Source organism: Ictidomys tridecemlineatus, chromosome 7, assembly GCF_052094955.1.
Source record: "Ictidomys tridecemlineatus isolate mIctTri1 chromosome 7, mIctTri1.hap1, whole genome shotgun sequence".
In the NCBI taxonomy this organism is placed as follows: domain Eukaryota; kingdom Metazoa; phylum Chordata; class Mammalia; order Rodentia; family Sciuridae; genus Ictidomys; species Ictidomys tridecemlineatus.
Window position 1 is genome coordinate 137,099,003 of NC_135483.1, and position 19,022 is coordinate 137,118,024.

The 19,022-nt window shown below is 38.8% G+C and overlaps 1 protein-coding gene and 1 long non-coding RNA gene across 4 annotated transcripts in view; one reads left to right on the forward strand and one right to left on the reverse strand.

The window, feature by feature from the left end:
* Positions 1–5,263: 5,263 nt before the first annotated feature.
* The window catches only part of Stk39 (serine/threonine kinase 39), a 268,613-nt gene continuing 254,854 nt past the window's right edge, over positions 5,264–19,022 (reverse strand). For all 3 annotated transcript variants that reach the window (XM_078017532.1, XM_078017531.1, XM_005315694.4), the window contains 2 exons: positions 15,393–15,457; positions 5,264–6,800 (listed from right to left, as the gene is read on the reverse strand). In XM_078017532.1, coding sequence (XP_077873658.1) covers positions 6,726–6,800; positions 15,393–15,457 — 140 coding nt within the window. In that variant the 3' untranslated portion in view covers positions 5,264–6,725. The remainder of the gene's footprint in view (positions 6,801–15,392; positions 15,458–19,022) is intronic.
* On the forward strand, positions 10,447–11,368 carry LOC144365559 (uncharacterized). The gene is made up of 2 exons (XR_013424126.1): positions 10,447–10,900; positions 11,141–11,368. It is a non-coding gene; the product is annotated as an uncharacterized LOC144365559 (long non-coding RNA).

Below are 19,022 nucleotides of genomic sequence, written 5' to 3' on the forward strand. Positions count from 1 at the left end.
GTCTGCAGTGAGAAGAGGAGGACGTCCCCTTCTGGCCCCCGACCCTCCACAAGGCTCCAGCTGTGTAGTAGAACCCTGGCCCTCCACCATGCCTCATCTTCCACCAGGTAGGTCCTTGCTATTATAAAACATCCAAATTAGCCCATTGGAATTTCTAGAATCTAATTCAACAGCAGCTCAATTAGTAAAAGGGAATGGATGGACCAGTTCAGTCAAGCAGCAACCAGTTTATTCCTTCTTCTGCTCAATTAGGCCCCTAGAATGTTCTTGCTGGAAAGGAAGTTAATGATCAACTAATTAATCCCTCTCAATCTAAAAACAAGTACCCCGTGCCTCAGTGGAGTGGAACGGAAATTGAGTGAGTCCATCTCACAGACAGCGAGGCTGGAGTGGAAGGCATTTTGGTTTTGATATTATATATTAATACCATGGACTGCAATTCATTTATTTTCTATTTAAAAATTCTTTTTTTAAGGCTAAGATTAAAAATCAGGCTGAAACTGTCTCTTCTCATAGAGCTGTCTGGTTCTTTGATCTCGGGGAAAATGACTTACCTTTCTGGATTTAGAAGCTAGATCACGAGTCTGATGAATAAAAAGTTACACTACAAACAACGAAATGAAAAGCAAGGGCAGTGCCTATCGCACTGTGGAGTTAACAGGGAGCCCTCAGAGCCTCTTCCAACGCTCTATGCCTAATTCTGTACACACAATTTTGTACATGAAACTTTGAGTCCCTTATCCCAAATTGTCTCAATTTCAGGGCCACTATCCTGAGGTACACTCAGAGAGGCAGCATGGACAGGGGAATTGCTTTGGGCACTGATTTGAGTTCAAATCCTCTGTTACCAACTAGCTGGCTGACTTTGAATAAGTTACCTAAGAACTCTATACATCTCTTTTCCTCACCGATAAAGTGCTTCTAAAAACACTGATTTCCTGGAATTGTTATGAAGCTTAAGCAGGGTAATGTGGGAAGAGCATTTGGTTAATGCCTGGAACAAACCTGCAATCAAATGCTTCTTGTATTGTATTAGGAGGTAGATTTGATGATTGAAACTATTGCCTTTGGACCCCAATATACCCACATTCAAATTCCTGCTTCATATTGCAATGTTTACTGTGTTTTCTTGAGCAGCTTAGTTTTTCTAAGGTTTTGTTTTCTCAACTTTAAGATGGGAGTAATAAAAATCTGACAGCGTTGCTTAAAGTTAAATGAGATGATAGAAAGTGCTTTGCAGAGTGACTGACTGCTTTGGGCCACAAACAACAACCAAACAACAACACACAAACATAGAAGATCAATATGGCTTAAAGCAGTAGTTTTCAAACTTTTTGGTATACTTCACAGTAAAAATAGATCTTAAATTATGACAGTACACTTATATGTTACCATAGAACTATTGTGTGAATCAAATCTAAAAAATATATAGAACTATGCTTCATTTAATGTTCTAGAATAAACAATAAAGAGAGATGGATCCAAATTCAGGCTTTCCCAGTAAGCATGAGCAGTATGTCATTTTAGTATGTCACATACTTGTACTTTTCTTCATTCCTCCATTTCATTTTGATGCACCTATTTCCATTTTTTAAAAAAGAATCTTGTAAAGTTTGGAGGAGAAAAAGATTTATATAAAAAGTTTACCTAAATATGCTCAATTTTATTCTGATTACATGTTCGTTTTGAACTTTATATTATATACCCCATTGAAATGTTGCTGTCAGAATTGTTTTAAATACCAAATTGTTTGGGTCAAAGTTGGACCAGAGTAATGTCTTTGCCAATTTTTTTAAAAAATATGTATTTATTTATTTTTATTTGTAGATGGACACAATACCTTTATTTTATTTATTTTTACATGGTGCTGAGTATCAAACCCAGGTCCTCGAATGTGCTAGGCACTATACCACTGAGCCACAACCCCAGCCCCTGTCTGTGCCATTTTTTAAAGAAGAGAACTATCCCACTTCTCCAAGATTATGGACCTACTAGTCTACTGAACATTCTACTTGATGAGCCACTTTCCTCTATGATATAAGCCTTGGTTTCTCAAGCTGACATTCTATATGAGGTATAAAAGCACACTATGACAATAATTATTCTATAACTGGCTTTCCATCATTTTGTAGCAAATTCAATTTATAATGATGCAAGATCATAACTCTTAGTAATACTATTTTTGCCCTTTGATGAATTATGAATTAAATATATGGGCTCAATGATTGGCTAATGATGCTTGTTTTGAGGGTTAGATTCAGGTATGATGAAGTTCTGTGCATCTTTCTTAACTAGATGATTCTTGTTCACCTGCAGATGCTCCATTAAAACAGCATCGATGCTGGGCACAATGGTGCACACCTGAAATTCCAGTGACTGGGGAGGCTGAGGCAGCTGGGTCGAAAGTTCAAGGCTAGTCTGGGCATCTTAGTGACGCCCTGTCTCAAAAAATAAAAAGGGCTGGGGATGTGGCTCACTGGTTAAAGTGCCCCTGGGTTCAATCCCCATGATCACAAAACAAAAAACAAAACCCTCAGCATCTACTGGTTTGGCGCAAAATGCACAGTAGTAGATGAACTGATTGTGCAGATTATTTTACTTTTCTTAGATCCTCCAATTAGCCCTGAGCAAGCAGGTAGGAGGCAGGTAAAGGGACATAGCTGTTGCTTAACTATGTATTCTTTCTACAGTAAACTAGCAGCTAGGCAATCACTGGGACATTTGGAGACAGATACTTTTGACCATCTTTTATGGCTCATCCATTCCAGTGCGGGGCATGGGATGGCCTATTTGAAGTGGTGTTTTGGGTGTTTATAGGTATTATTTCTGGCATGCTGAGGGTCAGTTATTTTATCATTTTTCGAGAGATGCTCTTATAATCCACTTACTTTATGGACTGAGCATATGTTCATTCCTGGTAGTGACATCCCAAGATGAAAACTCCGGAAAGTACTGCACCAGCTTAAAGGAAACACTCTTTTTTTGGGCGGGGGGGTGGTACTGCCGATTGAACTTAGGGGCACTTAATCACTGAGCCACCCCCCAGCCCTATTTTGTATTTTATTTACAGGTCTCACTGAGTTGCTTAGCACCTCGCTTTTGCTGAGACTGACTTTGAACTCGTGAGCCTCCTGCCTCAGCCTCCCCAGCCACTGGGATTACAGGCTTGCACCACTAAAGGAAACACTCTTAAAACCATACTTATAACAGCTGAATTTTTAGTTACGTAAATGCATGATGGAAAATGTCGTTTTAAAACTACTTGCTTACGACCAATGGTTGTCCTTCACTTTTTAAAGCAAAATTGTTTATTGTTAAGGAGCACAAAAAGATGTTTTGATACACATACTGAACTTATTACTGCAATTAAGCCAATTAATATATCCACCTTTTCACATAATTACCAATATTTTTTACATGTGGCGAGAACACTTAAGATCTACTACTCTCTTAGCAAATGTCAAGTATACAATACAGTATTATTAACTATAATTACTATGCTGTAGTTGAGCTCTCTTGAACTTAGTTATCATACATAGTAGAAATTTGGCATCTTTGACAAACATGGTCCCATTTCTCCAGCCCTGGTAACCACCATTCTACTCTTAGGTTCTATCTCCATATCTTGGTTACTGTGAATGCTGCTGCAAAGGAACACAAAGGTGCAGATGCCTCTTTGAGATACTGATTTCATTTCTTTTGGATACATACCTAGAAGTGGAAACCCTGGATCGTATGAGTTCTATTTTTTTTTTTTTTTGAGGAACCTCAACAGTATATCCCACAGTGGCTATACCAATTCACATCTCCAACATGTATAAGGACTCCCTTTTCTCCACATCTTCACCAACACTTATCTTGTCTTTGATGACAGTCATCTTAACAGGAGTGAGGTGATCTCTCATTGTGGTTTTGTTTGAGTTTCCAGATTCCCTTCTCATTTTGTTGGTTGTTTGCTCTGAGGAAGCTTGTTAGTTTGATGCAATAAAACTTGTTTTTATTTACTGTATTTTTGGCATCACATGAAAAAAAAATCCAAGATCAAAGGCAAAGAGATTTTTTTCCCCTTTTCCTCTAGGCATTTTATACTTCCATGTCTTAGATTTTGTCTTTAATCCATGTTGAGTTGACTTTTGTATATGGTGTAAGGCTCCAATTTCATTCTTTTTCCTGTGGATGTCCAGTTTTTCAATATTAGTTGAATATTTTTTCCCATTGGGCATGTTTGGCACTCTTGTCAAAGATCAGTTGACTGTGAATGTGAGGGGGTTTACTTCTGGGATCTCCGCCCTGTCCATTGGTCTATATGTCAGTTTCTATGCCAGCACCATGTTGCTTCCATTACAAAAGCGAGGAAATACGATACTGCCAGCTTTCTCCTTGCTCAGAATTGCTTTGTTTTTCTAGAATCTCCTGTGGTCCCATAGAAATTTTTGGAATTTTTATAGGGATTGCACTGTATCTGTAGATCACTTTGCATAGCTGAGTACTAAGTTAGTATGGTGTTAGGAAGCTGTGCTTCAAACCTATATATTCTAGCAACTATGCAGGTCCTCATTGTGAATTTGTGTGTTCAAACATAATTCTTGCATTCACTGATTAGCCAATTCTTATTATTCCTTAGTCTTACATTATCTGTGTTTCAAAATCTTTATCCTATTATATAAATGTATGCAAGCCATGTCAAATGTCATTGGGAAGGACATAGGAATATGGGTATAAATGCAGACATTAAATGATATTTATTACCAAGTTCCAAAGTTCTCCAGTTATTCATGTGCATTTCCTTGAGTAGAAGGTGAGGGTCTTGTCTTACTCTGTTTTCATTCATGAGTTGTACACAAGACTGTTAAGAGCATGCTCTTGATGACAGGAAACCAGGACCTTGGGAGTCCAGCTCTGCAACCAGCTCTGGGAAAGGCCTTGGACAAGCCATTTAACCACTCTCTACTTCAACATACCTAGCACTTAAATGAATGAGGCATTCAAAAGGAATGATTCTCTATTGTCCCCTGAAGCCCTGTGTTTTTAATTCAAAGACCATATGTCTACACAGAGTGTGGATGTTTGCCTTTCATTCTCTCCTCAAGCCAATTCGAGTTTCTTGTCAAATCCAATCCTCTGTGACTGGATGCATGCCCTATTCTTCCTCTAGGGCACTTCTCACTAGGTAATTCTTACTATGTATTTTATGGAAGTGCTAAATATCATTACAGCAAAATGCAGATAATACCTAAAGGAAGAAAGAAAAGATGTGACACAGTTTCATTGTGCAATACACTTTTATTTTCCTTTTACCTTTGCAGTCATCTTTGAGTAATCGTTGTGTAAACAATAGAATGGAATGAAATTACATTAAATTGTATGCAAATGGCTCTAGAACACCTTAACAATTATGACAAGGCAATTATAAATAACTTTTTGTCCTTAGTAATATATATTTGCTTTTTAAAGTACATTAAAGAGCTGCCGTATCTAGGGTTAGCTAGGAAAGAGCCATGGTGCCATCCTGGGAGCCCACCTCCCTGAAAGTTTAGACTCCAATTGTGAAAATCCTAAGGTGTACTAGAGTTCCAGAATATATAGTCAAGCAGAAGGCTACTTGGGTTGAAAGTATTTATTCTTGAAACTTAACAGCATTTTACCTTTTAGTCATTGCACAAAACCCTTTCTATTATTTTCACTCCATCTAGGTATTCTGCAGAATTTCAAGTAAAACTCAGATTCTGATATTTTCAAGTTTATCACCTTTAGAATAACAAATCCTATCTCTTAAGGAGAGCCAAATCAGAGATGGGTTTACAGTTAGCAACCTAACAGAATGGCAACATTTTTTTATAACATTCTAAACATTCCAATTAAGCAGATCTTACATATGCCACCTTATGTAGAGGAAATTTTAGATCTGAGACTATTCCAGAGGAAAGCAGCCTCAGGCACATTCTTCATGTGAAATTATGCAAGGCACCTCCCTCTCCCAAGAGACAATCAGATTGTGGATTGGTTTTTAGGCAAACAAGCCAAAAGAATAAGCATCCAAGTTCCTAATTCAGTCATTTCAAAAATTAGAATTTATAAATACTCCAAAGATAGACCTGAAACTTTTTGTTTAAATAACAAGAGATTAACTGCAAGAAGCATATAATCAAAAAACTTTTTTTTTCTTATAGCTAAGGTGTGTAATGCATAAATATATGAAAAATAAAATTCACAGTCAGTTTTAAAACTAGAATTCAAGTTTGGCTAATAAATCTTAATTTTATAAGTATATTAATTTCTAAGTACAACATAAAAGAGGCAGTATTGTCAGATGTACAATTGAAGTGTTATAACAGAAATAACAACAATGAAAGGAGAAATAGGCTTTTGATAGAAAATTCCTTTTGTTGCCAGTAAATAGGACCACCTGAGTGTATTTCAGATTCTTTTCATTTAAGGGCTATCCGAATTGAATGCTAAGAATATTAAATAGCTTTTGGAAAAATCAGCAACAGTCAGGCAGCTGTAGCATTTGCTTGTTCTCATACAGTGGATTGCTAGAGAATAAAGCAGAACTCGGAGTGTTGTAAGTTTTAAAAAATTATTTTTTATCCCATTTCATTGAAGCCAGCCTCTTCACAATCTTCTGATTTTGCTGGGACTGGGAGTGAGGGGGTGGGAGGAAGTGGACAGGAAGTGGGTGTGGGGGGGGCACGACAGATCAGGGTGACAGCAAGGGACATACATCAGCTCACACTCAGTTGAGCAAACCCAATCAGCTTCACTTCATCAGGAATCTCCGACCCATCACAGCCAGAAGCCTGGAAAAGGGAAACAAAAAAACAAAACCTTCAATGCTGGTTTGTCATTGTTGTGGGTATTTAAAAACTTGATAATGCGATGGCAGATCCAAACAAAGGCATGGTTTGTAATGGGACCAAGTGTCCCGTCTTTTCCAGGAGAGATCCCCAAGAGTCACCCTCTAGACTTTTACTGTCAGGAATTTGGTCATCATGCCATCAAGTACAGAGCAGAGGTGCCACCCACATCCTGGCCTTGCAGCTCTGAACTGCCAAGGAAACATGACTGCCAAAGGATGCACTTGACATTTTTCAATAACTAAAGAGTTGATCTAAAGATACTTTCTAATTAGATCCTCTTTGTAATAATAAACACAACAATGTCTAACTATGCAGAAGAGATTGAATAGGTCACTCAAGTAATTTTGTTATTTTACTCCCATTACTTCCACTATAAATCTTGGATGGGAGGGAGGGAAGGAGAGAGGGAAGAAAGGAGGGAGTCACCCAGTATTGGATGGCTCATTATTGACAACTGCTATTTAATGAATAAATAATGAGAGTAAGTTTTACAGGGAAAACTACTGGCTATAGTTAGGGTGTTGAATGTACCCTAAAGGTCCATGTGTTAAAGACTTGGTCCCCAGGGAGGTGCTATTAGGCAGTGGTGGAACCTTTAAGAGGTGGGGCCTAGTGGGAGGTTGTTAGGTCTTTAAGGGAATGTCCTTCAAGGGAATAGAGGGATACTGGGCCCTTATTCTCTTTGTTTCCTGTCCATGAGGTGAGTGATTTTGCTCTGCTGTATGCTCCTGCCATGATGTACAGCCTCTCCCGTGGTTCAAAGTAACAGGACCAACAAATCATGGATTGGAACCTCCAAACCTGTGAGTCAAAATAACCTTTTTTCTTTATAAGTTATCTTTCCTGTTACAGTAACAGCAAGCTGACTATTATACTAGAGTGCTTTCCCATTACAATTTTTGTTTGTCATATTTTAGGACATATTAATTGCCTTAAACTGAAGAAAATTATAGGGTGTCAAAGTCTTTATTATTTTTCTTACTTCAAAATCAGAAGGAATTTGAAATAAGCCAATGCCCTGCAAACTGCTCACTGCTTCTAACATTTGAATTATTTTTATTTCCTCTGTCACCTACTCTTCCCTCTCTTTTACACACACACACACTGACACACAACTGCTCTCGATCATCATTCTAAGCTGCCTCTTCATGCTATAGTGCATAGATTCAGAATTAAACATTATATAAATACCACAAGTAAAGAGAAAAAAGTTGATGAGTGACTGGGAATGGATGATTAATCACCAAGGGACTATACAATCCTTTTCTGGGCCTAATTCCTGCTAAGTTATTGTCAGAGTGATTTGTTTTGCAAGGAAAAGGGCCCTTTCCAATCACCACAATTAAGCTGCTTTTGTATGTGGTTTGGGATATTTAAATAAATAGAACATAAAACCAGCCTTCATCAGCTCTAGCATTTTCCATTAAATAAGCAGCCAACTAGAACATACTTTAAATATTTTTTTAATCTAAGTAACTGACTTTAAAGTAACATTCAGTGTAAGTTGTTAATGCTTATGCAAGAAAATTAGGTGCCTAACAGGTAGGAATATTAGAATTTGGAGAAAAGCATCCAAACTGTGCCTGTCTAGTGAGATCTCCAGTTTCACTTGACAGATAAGGTCTCCATGAGGTACAGGGGCAATAAGATCAGAAGGGCTCCTTCATGTCTCACAAGCAGGCATTTCCACAGAGACACTTCCTGGTGGTGTCAGCCACAATGATCCCTAGTGGAACCTTCACCTGCTCTCTCATCCTGCTGCCACTGTTTCTCCACCTACCCGCCAAGCCCGCTCTTCTGTCCTACATGGCTCCTGTTAACATCACCTATTCAACCCTCTGCCTGTGGCAGGGACAATCTGTGGGATGAGAAGGTGAGCAACAAACCTCTAAGGACAAACCCTTGCCACTGCTGATGAAAAAAGGTCAGGTCAGGTCACTGGCAAGTGTACAGTCTGTCAAAAGTTTCAAAGCTATGTCAGAGATTTGGCAATGTGGATATCATGAGGACAAAATGATGACGAGTAAAAATGAAAGATCCAATAGTAGTTAATCTTAAGAGAAACCAAAGATTTCATATTTGAAATCCTCTCCTGTGGCAAGCAGTGGAAGTGGGACTTGGGAGTGACAGTAGGTCCATCCCATGGGCAATCTTCCCAGAGGGCCCATTCCACCCTGGGTTACTGGGGCCTAGTAGCTCCAATGACATGCCAGTCTCCTGGACAGGCCATGTAAGTTTGCTTGCTTCAAAGCACTCGTTCTGCCCTCCTGTAACCATTGCTCGGCCCAAGTCTCTTTCAGACTCCAACACAAAGAAGGGCAACATGCAAATAGTCCTGACACTTGGACACAAGGGACCAAAGACCCTCTGCGAACCAGTCAAACTTTTGGATCTCAGGATGTCCTTGTACTCTTAAAAATTAAGGAGGACACCAATAAACTTGTGGTTATGTGGGATGTTATTTATTGCACTTAGAAATTAAAACAGAAAATGTTAAAATATTGTGAAATTATTAAAATTATGTTTAAGATATTTAAAAAATAATATAATCATATTAACACCAAAACATGTTTATGTGAATTACATTTCTTGTACTATCTTAGAAATTAAATAATTAAAAAATACTTACCAAATTCATTAAATGTAACAAAAATAAACTCACTTCATGTTAACATAAAGTCTTTATGAAAAATGATCATATTCCCCCCCACCAACAACAAAACAGCAATACCACCAATAAAAAAACCTTGGGAAGGTTGACATTGCTTTCCATATTGCAAACTTTTTAGTGTCTTACTTAATAGAAGATACCAGCCTTACAGAAATATGTAGTTAGAGGAGTGAAGGGTGTTTAATGGTTTTTCTGAACAGCTGTGGATATCTCTTGGCTACTACACCAAAACTTTCTAAAGGTTAGTTGCAACGTGGAATCTGAAACCATAGCATTGAACTTTTCGTCTTTGGTTCCATTAAAATCCATTGGTCTCCCTTGCCCTTTAAATGGATCTTTTACCTGTGCATGAATTTTAAGCTTCACTGCATTCTGCAGATCTTCCAAATGTTGACATTTTTCATGATACGATATGAAAGTTTCATTATACAATGTCAACAAATCATATTCATTAATATTACTCATGGCTAATCTCTTCAGAAAATTCTTTTAGGAACTGGGGGGATGTCAAGCAGATACATGTTTTCCAAAATTATATTTTTGCTTGAAAGCTCAAATTTATTATTGGCAATAGATACTGTCAGGTTCTTTAAGGGTCAACGTTACTTTGTTCATTTTGAAAAACAAAATATGTTTGCCAAATACCTGAGCATGAATAATAACAGATTGTCAGTTATTCTTCCAAGGAAAAAGGTGTTTTATGAAAAACAAAAACAAAACCAAAATCAAAACAACAAAAGCTAGCTGAGCTCACAACCAATCAATCTCACAAGGGCTTTTTCTAGACACTATCAATGTAATTCGATATACTAAATAAGTCTTCCCATTTCATCACACAGAATATTAAAAAGACGCATCCTCAAGTTGAGAGTTAATAAAAACAAAAAACACTTGGTGCCTCATTAGGAAAATTCCTAAGTGAAAATGACTTCCGTTTTTTCAGTGGATGAGTGAGCAAGCAAGCAATGGCCATAGTACAGTTTGATGTCACTGCTTGGATCTGTGCTGACATTGTCAGTTTTACCCACTGGGGCTTTTACACCAATATCAACACAGTAGGAAAGGCAAGTAACATCTTAGTAGTATTATGAAAAAGGTTTTGACCTCAAGAATCCCTTAGAAGGGTCTAAGGGAACCTCAGAAGCTAGAGACCCAGCTTTGTGAACCTTGGCTTCAGAAGTGAAGAGTTCAGACTGCTGTGCCACCCCAAAATATGCCCTCTGGCATGTTGACTGTTTTAAATTAATGATTCTCTAAAAACAACAGCAGCAGGAGCAGCTAGTACATTCTGACCTTCCTAAAACAGGAGCTGGAACTCCGACGTGGAAGGTTTCTGACTGCACCTGGTAGAAGATTCTCTGATCTAGAGGTAGGGAGTCAAAGCCAAGAGCAACCTGCACAAACCTTGTTAAACTAACCCTTATGCTCCTAGTCACTTGTCCATGATTAACTACCTCCCTCCAAGCCCTCTTACCTTGTAACGATTTCACAGTTTATTGTTCTTCATCCAATTGCATATATAAAGTTCAACTCTAAAGGCTTCCTTTGGGTCTTCATCTCCTTATGAAAGTTCCCAAAAACTTATCTTAAACTTTTCTTTTTTTTTGAGATGGGGTTTCATATGATGCCCAGGCTGGTCTAGAAATCCTGGACTCAAGTGATCCTCCTACCTCAGCCTCCTGAGTAGCTGTAACTACAGATGTGTACTACCATACCCAGCTTATATTAAATAAATTTGAGTGCTTTCCTCTTAATTGTCAATTTAATTCTTAGGAGTAGTCAAGAAACCCTTAGAGGGTAGAAGTAAAATTTTGCTTCCCCTACAAAAAAAAAAAAAGTACCCTATCAGGTACTTAGTGTGACAGCATATGACATCATGCATGTCATCATTCAAGTATTTACTATGATTTCAAAAAATTCCTTCTCACTCCTTCTCCAAGCCAATGGTGTGGTCTGTGCCCTGCAAACTTGCTGTGGTTGCTTAGTACCAATCTGAAGGATACCCCCACCCCAGATGTGTACACACTTCGGAACAGATGAATTTGAAAACTGACCCATGCTTGTATCTACCCCGCTGGCTATTACTGAACTGGTCTAGGGTGTGGTCTGAGAATTAAGATTTTTTGAGCTCCCCAGGTAATTCCAAGGTGCCACTGAGCAGAGAACCACTGCTGTACTTCCGTGCATCCCAAAGCATAAAGCTCCCTTTCACAAAGCCTCAGTTCTAGAACTCCAGTCTGCATCGGAATCAGATCCTTGTGCTCAGCCCCCAGCATTCCCACTCCTTGGGCCCTGGACAGGGCCTGAGCATTTGCATCTTTATCAAGTTTCCATTTTCCAAATTTCCAGGTTAAGCTGACTCTGCCCGTCTGGGAGCCACCCTTGCAGAGCCACTGTTATAGATTTAAGAGTAGGGGGCACAGGGCACAGGGCTGCCTCATGGACCTACCTGAACTGGCAGTTTCCCTTAAGATCAGTGTCACATCTTTCTCTCCTTTTAGTATGGGCAGAAAGTTCAAACTCCTAGGTGGTTTTACTCCATTTTGGTCTCAACTTTACCTGCACTTTGGGAACTATTGATTCAGTCATTCAGCCTCTAAGTACACATGAGCACCTCTAGAAATACGTCTTTTAGTCATCAATTGCTAAAATGCTGATGAAATCTCAAACTGCAAGGCATATAATGTTATCAGTTTTCAGCAACTAAAATCTATGAAGCTTATGTAAACGTGCACCCATTGGGTGGTAATTACACATATTTCAATTGGTATTCTTTTAAGGGCAAATCAAATATAGTTTTTTTTTCATATTTTTACCAATACAATTTCAAGATTTTCACATTGAAAAGCAGCAAGTTTCACATACATTACAAAACTACAAGGTATGAAATTAAAAAATAAAAATATTTGTTAAAACCTGTCATAAGGCTAGTGCAGTGATATGTCAAAACTCAAAGCTCACACCGAGCTGAAATGCCCTCCATGCCTTCACTTTTAACTTTCCTTAAAAGTGAAGAAAGAATCTGATCCTCCAGCCCCTGGCCATACCAACAAGGGAAAGCCTATGTTTTATCTTATCTGTCAACTAAGAGCCTAATGATCTAATTGGGCAGGAAAAAGGAAAAGAATACACTTCTTTATATAACCAATATCCTTGCCCCTTTGGGCTATTGTTATTCTTATATAAGCAGAAATATCACATAAGGACAAACACCTTCCCAAAACTGAACCAAGTGGTGGTGAGAGGAGATGATGGTGATGGAGCCATCTCCAAATGGAAGGCTTCTCTGACTGGGCTAAACACTGGAACCGTCAAGAAGTGGCGTCAAAATATCAGGTGACCTGATATAGGACCTGGGCATTAGTGATTTTATTTTTTAAAGCACCCCCATGGTCCTGAGTGAAGCCCTAGTGTAGTGAGGTTAAAAAAAAAAAAAAAACAGTATCAAGATATTGCTGTTCTTCAGAAGATTTTCAGGCCCCTGTCGTTCTCCTTTAGAAAGCAATGAAACCTCTGAGATTAAAATCATGATAAACAGCTGAGAGATAAAAGGATCATGTGCAGCAGTGGCGGCAGCTTACAAGGAAAAGTGCTGCTGAACTACTTTGATCTTTTATTCTTCAATAAAATAACCAAATTGATGAATGGAGGCAAATGCATTTGAATCTCTGCAGTTTCATCAGCATGTGAGTGGCCTACAGAAGATCAGGCCAAAAATCAGTTCAAATTAGCTCTGTCAAGTGGATTTCAACCTGGCCCGCTGCTGATAACAACAAAGAAACCCTCTCAGGCTCTAACAAGGGCTGGATAGAGAGTGAAGTGACAGAAGTAGAAGGTCACTCTTGAGTTTGGTTTTATTTAACGCATTTAACTATCTTTGGGGGGGAAGCTATCCATTTCCATTTAACAAGAGCATCATACAATGACACTGTCAGGCTGCAATGGGACGGAACACATGTATGGACTTGTTTCTAGGACTGTGCCGGCCTAGGCAGTATTACTCAATCTTTAAGGACAAAGAGACCCAGTTCCAGCCGATGTCAATGTGTCCAGTCATCTGAAGGTGGAGCCACAAAGAAACAGAACTGTGAACCATGAGGCTGGGGAACCTGTCTCTAGGGGTAAATAGTGGTTGACAGCATGAACTCTGAGGTTAGACTGAAGTTGAATTTGCAGCTTCTATGTTATAATCCTAGTCACCTTCACCCCACTGAACCTTGGGCTCCCAAGATGCAAAGGGACCTACAAACAGAGACAAGGCACAGCAGGGGATCTAAAGGTAGATCTGATCAGGGGGGCTTTGAAGCATGTTCAGGAGTGTGGGTTTGAGAAGAGAAGAGCTGTTAACATCTCTGGAACTTATTTAGAATAGAACTTATTTAGAACTGCAGAAAGATTTTTCTGGTTACAGTTGCAGACAGTACACAGGGCTGGGCACTGGCCAAGTGTCAGCAGAGAGACCAGTTTATGCAGGTGAGAGTGTCTTGCTAAGGTGCTGGAAATGGAGATGATGAGAAGCAGAGAGAATGGAAAGAGAATCTAGGAAACATAAACTGATTGGAGAAGGAGATGAGGGAGAGTGATACATTATTCTTCCAGTTAACCTAAAGACAGTATAGCAGCCAGTGTGAAACCTTCAAATGCTTATCTTTGTCTACATATCCCAAATCAGGAAAATGTTCTAGAGATGGTATAAAAAGTGAATAAAGGGACATTTATATGATAGGTAAATTAGAAACACAGTAGAAGTGAGAGTATGGTCCCAAACTAGAAGATGGATTTTACAATTTGTTAATCTAGCACTCTGTCTGAACAAAATGTTCTTTTATTATCAAAAGAAAAAAGAATGTCTTCAGATATGCTCTTGCTGTGAAAAATCTTTTGTGTTTTTCTTTTATCACACAGTCTAGTTATCTGAAATTAGACGAGAAGCAAGACCCAGAAAGTTAATTAGCGCTAGGCTCACATTTACTATAACTAATCATTTAGCGTTTTTTGGCCACACACATTTTTCCATTTAATTTTCACAAGAGACAAAACAGACAGCTCATCAATATATGTTGTGAACAGCAAAGTGCTGGTGATCCAAATCCTAAATTGCTTGTGGCATTCTGACTGGCTCTTGATAAGATTAATTCATAATTTTAAAATGAGCCACTTATTTGGCCTTCTTGTACTGTTTGCTAACACTTTCAGGAAACAAGTCACTTTTGAATATCTGGTCTTTTCTTCACTTCCAGCCATGGCCATCGTCTTTTCTTATCACAATGACCCCAGGATTCTGTAGCTCCATGGCCTTATAGACTTTAAGTTTAAAATCTGCTAGTGCATAAAAATTGTTGGAATATCTGCTCTCTACAAAAACCTGTACTGTGATTTGAAAGGTGAGTGTAAAAGGTGATGTCTTTGTTCACCAGCCTTCGGTGAGCTGTTCTGCAATCACTTCCAATTACCTAAACCATTTCTACAACAATCAGCCTCTATTTTTAAAAGTTGGAACCACTTGGCTTTCACCTCAGAAAGCTTTAGTAAAGAGTATTGCTTTGAATTGATTTTAATTTTGTCTGTATGGTCAAGTTGCCACACAAACTGAAAGCCAACTGGAACATGCAGGTTTAAAGATTCCTAAATGGCCACTCTTTAGTCCAAGATGTGATGGTGGAAGAATGAGGCTATTCATGGCAGAGGAAATGTCTACTCATGATCAGAAAATGTTCCCAAATGCTGCAGAGGAATGATGATGAAAGCAAAATCGGACCCAAAACAACAAAATTATAGAATAGGTTATTAAACTATATTATTCCTTATTGATGTCAACAATATGACAAAATATTATCCTTTTACTATAACTTCCCACTTACCAACTTAAATGTCAATGTTTTTAAAGCTTTGGGATCATCTACGATCTTCTGTAAGTTAGCAGCCACTGTAAGACACAAAACATGGAGGAAAAGAGTTCAGATCATTTCTAATGACACTGTATTTTCACATCAGTAATTCAGAAAATTTGACTAATGATGCAATAAATGGTAAAATCATTTCTTTCACAGACATTACAAAGTCCATATAAATGACCAAATTACTCTCATACAGATATATCATTTCAGCAATCTTGTATCTGTGTGCATCTGAATTAATCACTATATGTCAACCCCACATTTCATATAATAAAATTTGAAATTACCTTCCTAATGGAAAGTAGAAATGATAGCAGCCCACAGAGTCTCAACCATTTGGTTTTTCTAAACACTCATTACTAAAAAACTTATTAGCCAGGAGAGGGCAGTACAAAAACAAAGAGGAAAGGAACTGCAAAAAACTTTTTCAGGAAATGACAGGTCAGCACATTGAACTCCTGGCCTATAAATCTACTCAATTCTGTGCACCCATTTTTGTCAGAGCAACAAAATGCAGTGGACAACCTCTACCACTCTGGCGTATGTTTTCATGCTTTCAGAGCACAGTGATCTGTCAAAACAATGAATTGCCACCTTGAACAAGACCCAAGTCAGCTGAACAGGGTCAAGTGCTGGAGGCTGTCAGCCAGGAGCTCAGTACTGAAGATCTTTGCTCTGTGTCAGCGGGAATCATCAGAGACCTGTGCTGCTCTCTATGGTGATGGGGTCCGTCTGATACCTCACTAGACACATCAGTTTTTCCTGGTTACTCCTCTAATTTAGGGCACTCTTTACAAGCAGAATTATCAAAAGGTAATAATGGTGGCAATTTAAAACTCTGCTCTTTCCATAACCAAACTTCAAGGATAATCTATTGAAGAGTCATGTTAAGGCTACTGCTCAGGGAAGCTACGACTGGAAAAATCAGGGAAGTAGGTCCTGGTTATCATTTTTACTTGTCATGAGAAAAATCATCTGCTGCTTTAGCAACTGGGTATCTAAAAAGTTCTCCGATTTTTTTTTTTGATATAAGAAATTTTAAGAGAAAAGAATATTCAGAAATATTTTGAAGAGAGACTCAAATAGAAAGTTTATAAGTAGAGAGAAGGAGGAAATCTGTGCAAATTTTATTTTTCTCTGAGACTGACAGAAAAACACCCTAAGTACAGGGATTTTCTGCAGATTAGTTTATTTCATTTAATTCATCAGCTGCAGAGGAGGAAAAAAATGAAAATTATATATTCAATATGGCCTATTTCTCTTTATAAACTATAATTACAGGCATCCTTTTATCTTCATTTGTTGCCCTCTTGGTAATTCCATTCTGAGCAATCTGCAGGGCTACACTTCCACCAATACCACCCACCTCCCCACCCCCCATCATTTTCTTTTTTCTTTTGCTCAGACAAGCTTGGGGGCGCGCGCGCGCGCGCGCGCACACACACACACACACACACACACACACACACACACACACACACACATCAGGTATATGCTAGGCCACCTACCCCAAAAAAGTTATCACCACTAAGCTTCTTTTGGCATTTAAACAGTTCCCTGAACACATTTTAAATGCTAAAATCTTCCGGTACTTCATGTAGGAAATACTGGCTCCTGAAGTAAAAAGTTCTTTTCTAAAATTCTGCCCTCCAAGGCCAGTGTGAGTGATGTCAGGCATTCTGACTATGTGCAAACCACAGTAAGTGAACACATGACCCATTTTATTAAAACATAAAAGTGTTCTGACAGTTCCTCTAATTTGGGTTGGTTCTGCAAATAGCCACAAAATCTTCATAAGAATTTCAGTCCTTTCATTAGAGTCTCTTGGCTAATGTGGATGATTTGTTGCCTAGTTCTGGGTTGTCTATTTCCAGGCTATTCTTTAATGTTCAGCCCCAAACAGAGTTGTGTCCTACGCTAATTCACAATCCTTTCTGTAGTGCACACGCGTGTGTACCAGGGCCAATTTCCAAGGAATGGCTAAGCAAGTTGGAGACTGGAAGGCTCGACTGAGCTGATAGCATCTAAAACAATCATCCTGGGATCTAGGCTCCCCAATTTTGAGTCCCACACCTCTAGGACATTAGAAATTCAAATTCTGTCTTCAGCTCAGAGCAAAAATAGCAAAACTGGCCACTTACCTGATTACTTATCCCAGCTGCTAGGCTTATTTTCAATTTAGTTGATTCTAATTTGTTGTAAAGTGCTATAAAACACCTTCATTTAACTGACATCACATAAAATTCAGGGTGATGCTAATTTCTCTTCCAGTAGCAATGCTCATTAAAAAGATGGGTGTCACTGTTTTCTCCCTTCTCCTCACTGTGCACCTGGATTTCAAAAATAAAAATGCTCCTTACCTGGAACGTGAGCTGAGAAGGAAGGGCTGGGTAGGCCTGGCTGTGATTTGAGGGCTTTTGGTGGCTGTGTGAACACTGAGGTTGGTGCTTTGAGGGATACTCGTTTCCAAAAACTAAGGGCTTCAGACACCTGTTTACTCAGAGGCCATCAGCTCATTGCCAAACCCTTGCTGCTTTCCAAAATAAAACTCACTGTCCTGGTTTCTGGTGCAGACTCTTTTATCTTCCTTGAGTTTGCCCTTCTCCTCCTCCTTCCCAGGCCACTGACTTCAGAACTTCAGGCCCAAGTGACAGAGGACAATGCTGTCCTCTCATTTGGGAAAATGTGGACAAAAAAATATACACTGAAGGCCCAGGGACTGAGGCTTTATAGCCCCATTTGCTGTTTTTGTTTCCTTGTATCACAAAGTAGGACTGAATACCTGTCAGGGATCAAGTTCTTATTTGATTTTTTTTTTTTACATGCTGCCTGAGGTATGATAGGTATTAGACTTTATCAAACTGTGATAGTATCATTAACAGCCACATGGATTAAACACTGATGTTCAATCCCTCCCTGGATCTAAACAGAGAAGGAAAAAAAAAGTTTGTCCTGAGGTGATCTATCAATGGCCATGCAGTGTAGCCCAGATTTCCTTGGACAAGTAAGTTGGGTATTTAGACACTGTTCTCTTCACAAATTCCTAGTACTACTCAAATGCTCCACATTTTGACAGCTAGAAAAGTAACAGTTACTTAATGACTATATATAGCCTGTGATTGTATTCTAGTAATTGGTCAAAAGACACACTTTTCTCACCAGATACCAGCTTAATTCATAACAATCCATAGATTAGTGATGGTCTAGAGGCAGTGAGTTAATTCAATTGATTCAAGCTAGTTCCAAACAAAAGCTGTAGGGAAAAGATGACCAATGGATGCTGAGTCTGAGGTACTGATAATGGTAAGAAATTCTAGGATAAGGTGAAAGAATGGTCTGGGAGACCCACCAAGGTGATGACTTCAAAATACTGTTTCATCCAAAGAGACACCCTAAACATTTGCTCTGAATATCACATTGATGCAGAAAAGGCAGCATGAAATGACAAAGGAAGATGGAGACAACCCAAGTTCTAGGCTAGGAGAAAACAAGATGAGATGAAGGGTGTTTCTCAGGGGCACTGTTGTAACACCAATGTAAAATTATTACATTTCACTTTGAGATAAAATTAAGAGATTGGCCCCATTATTCTCC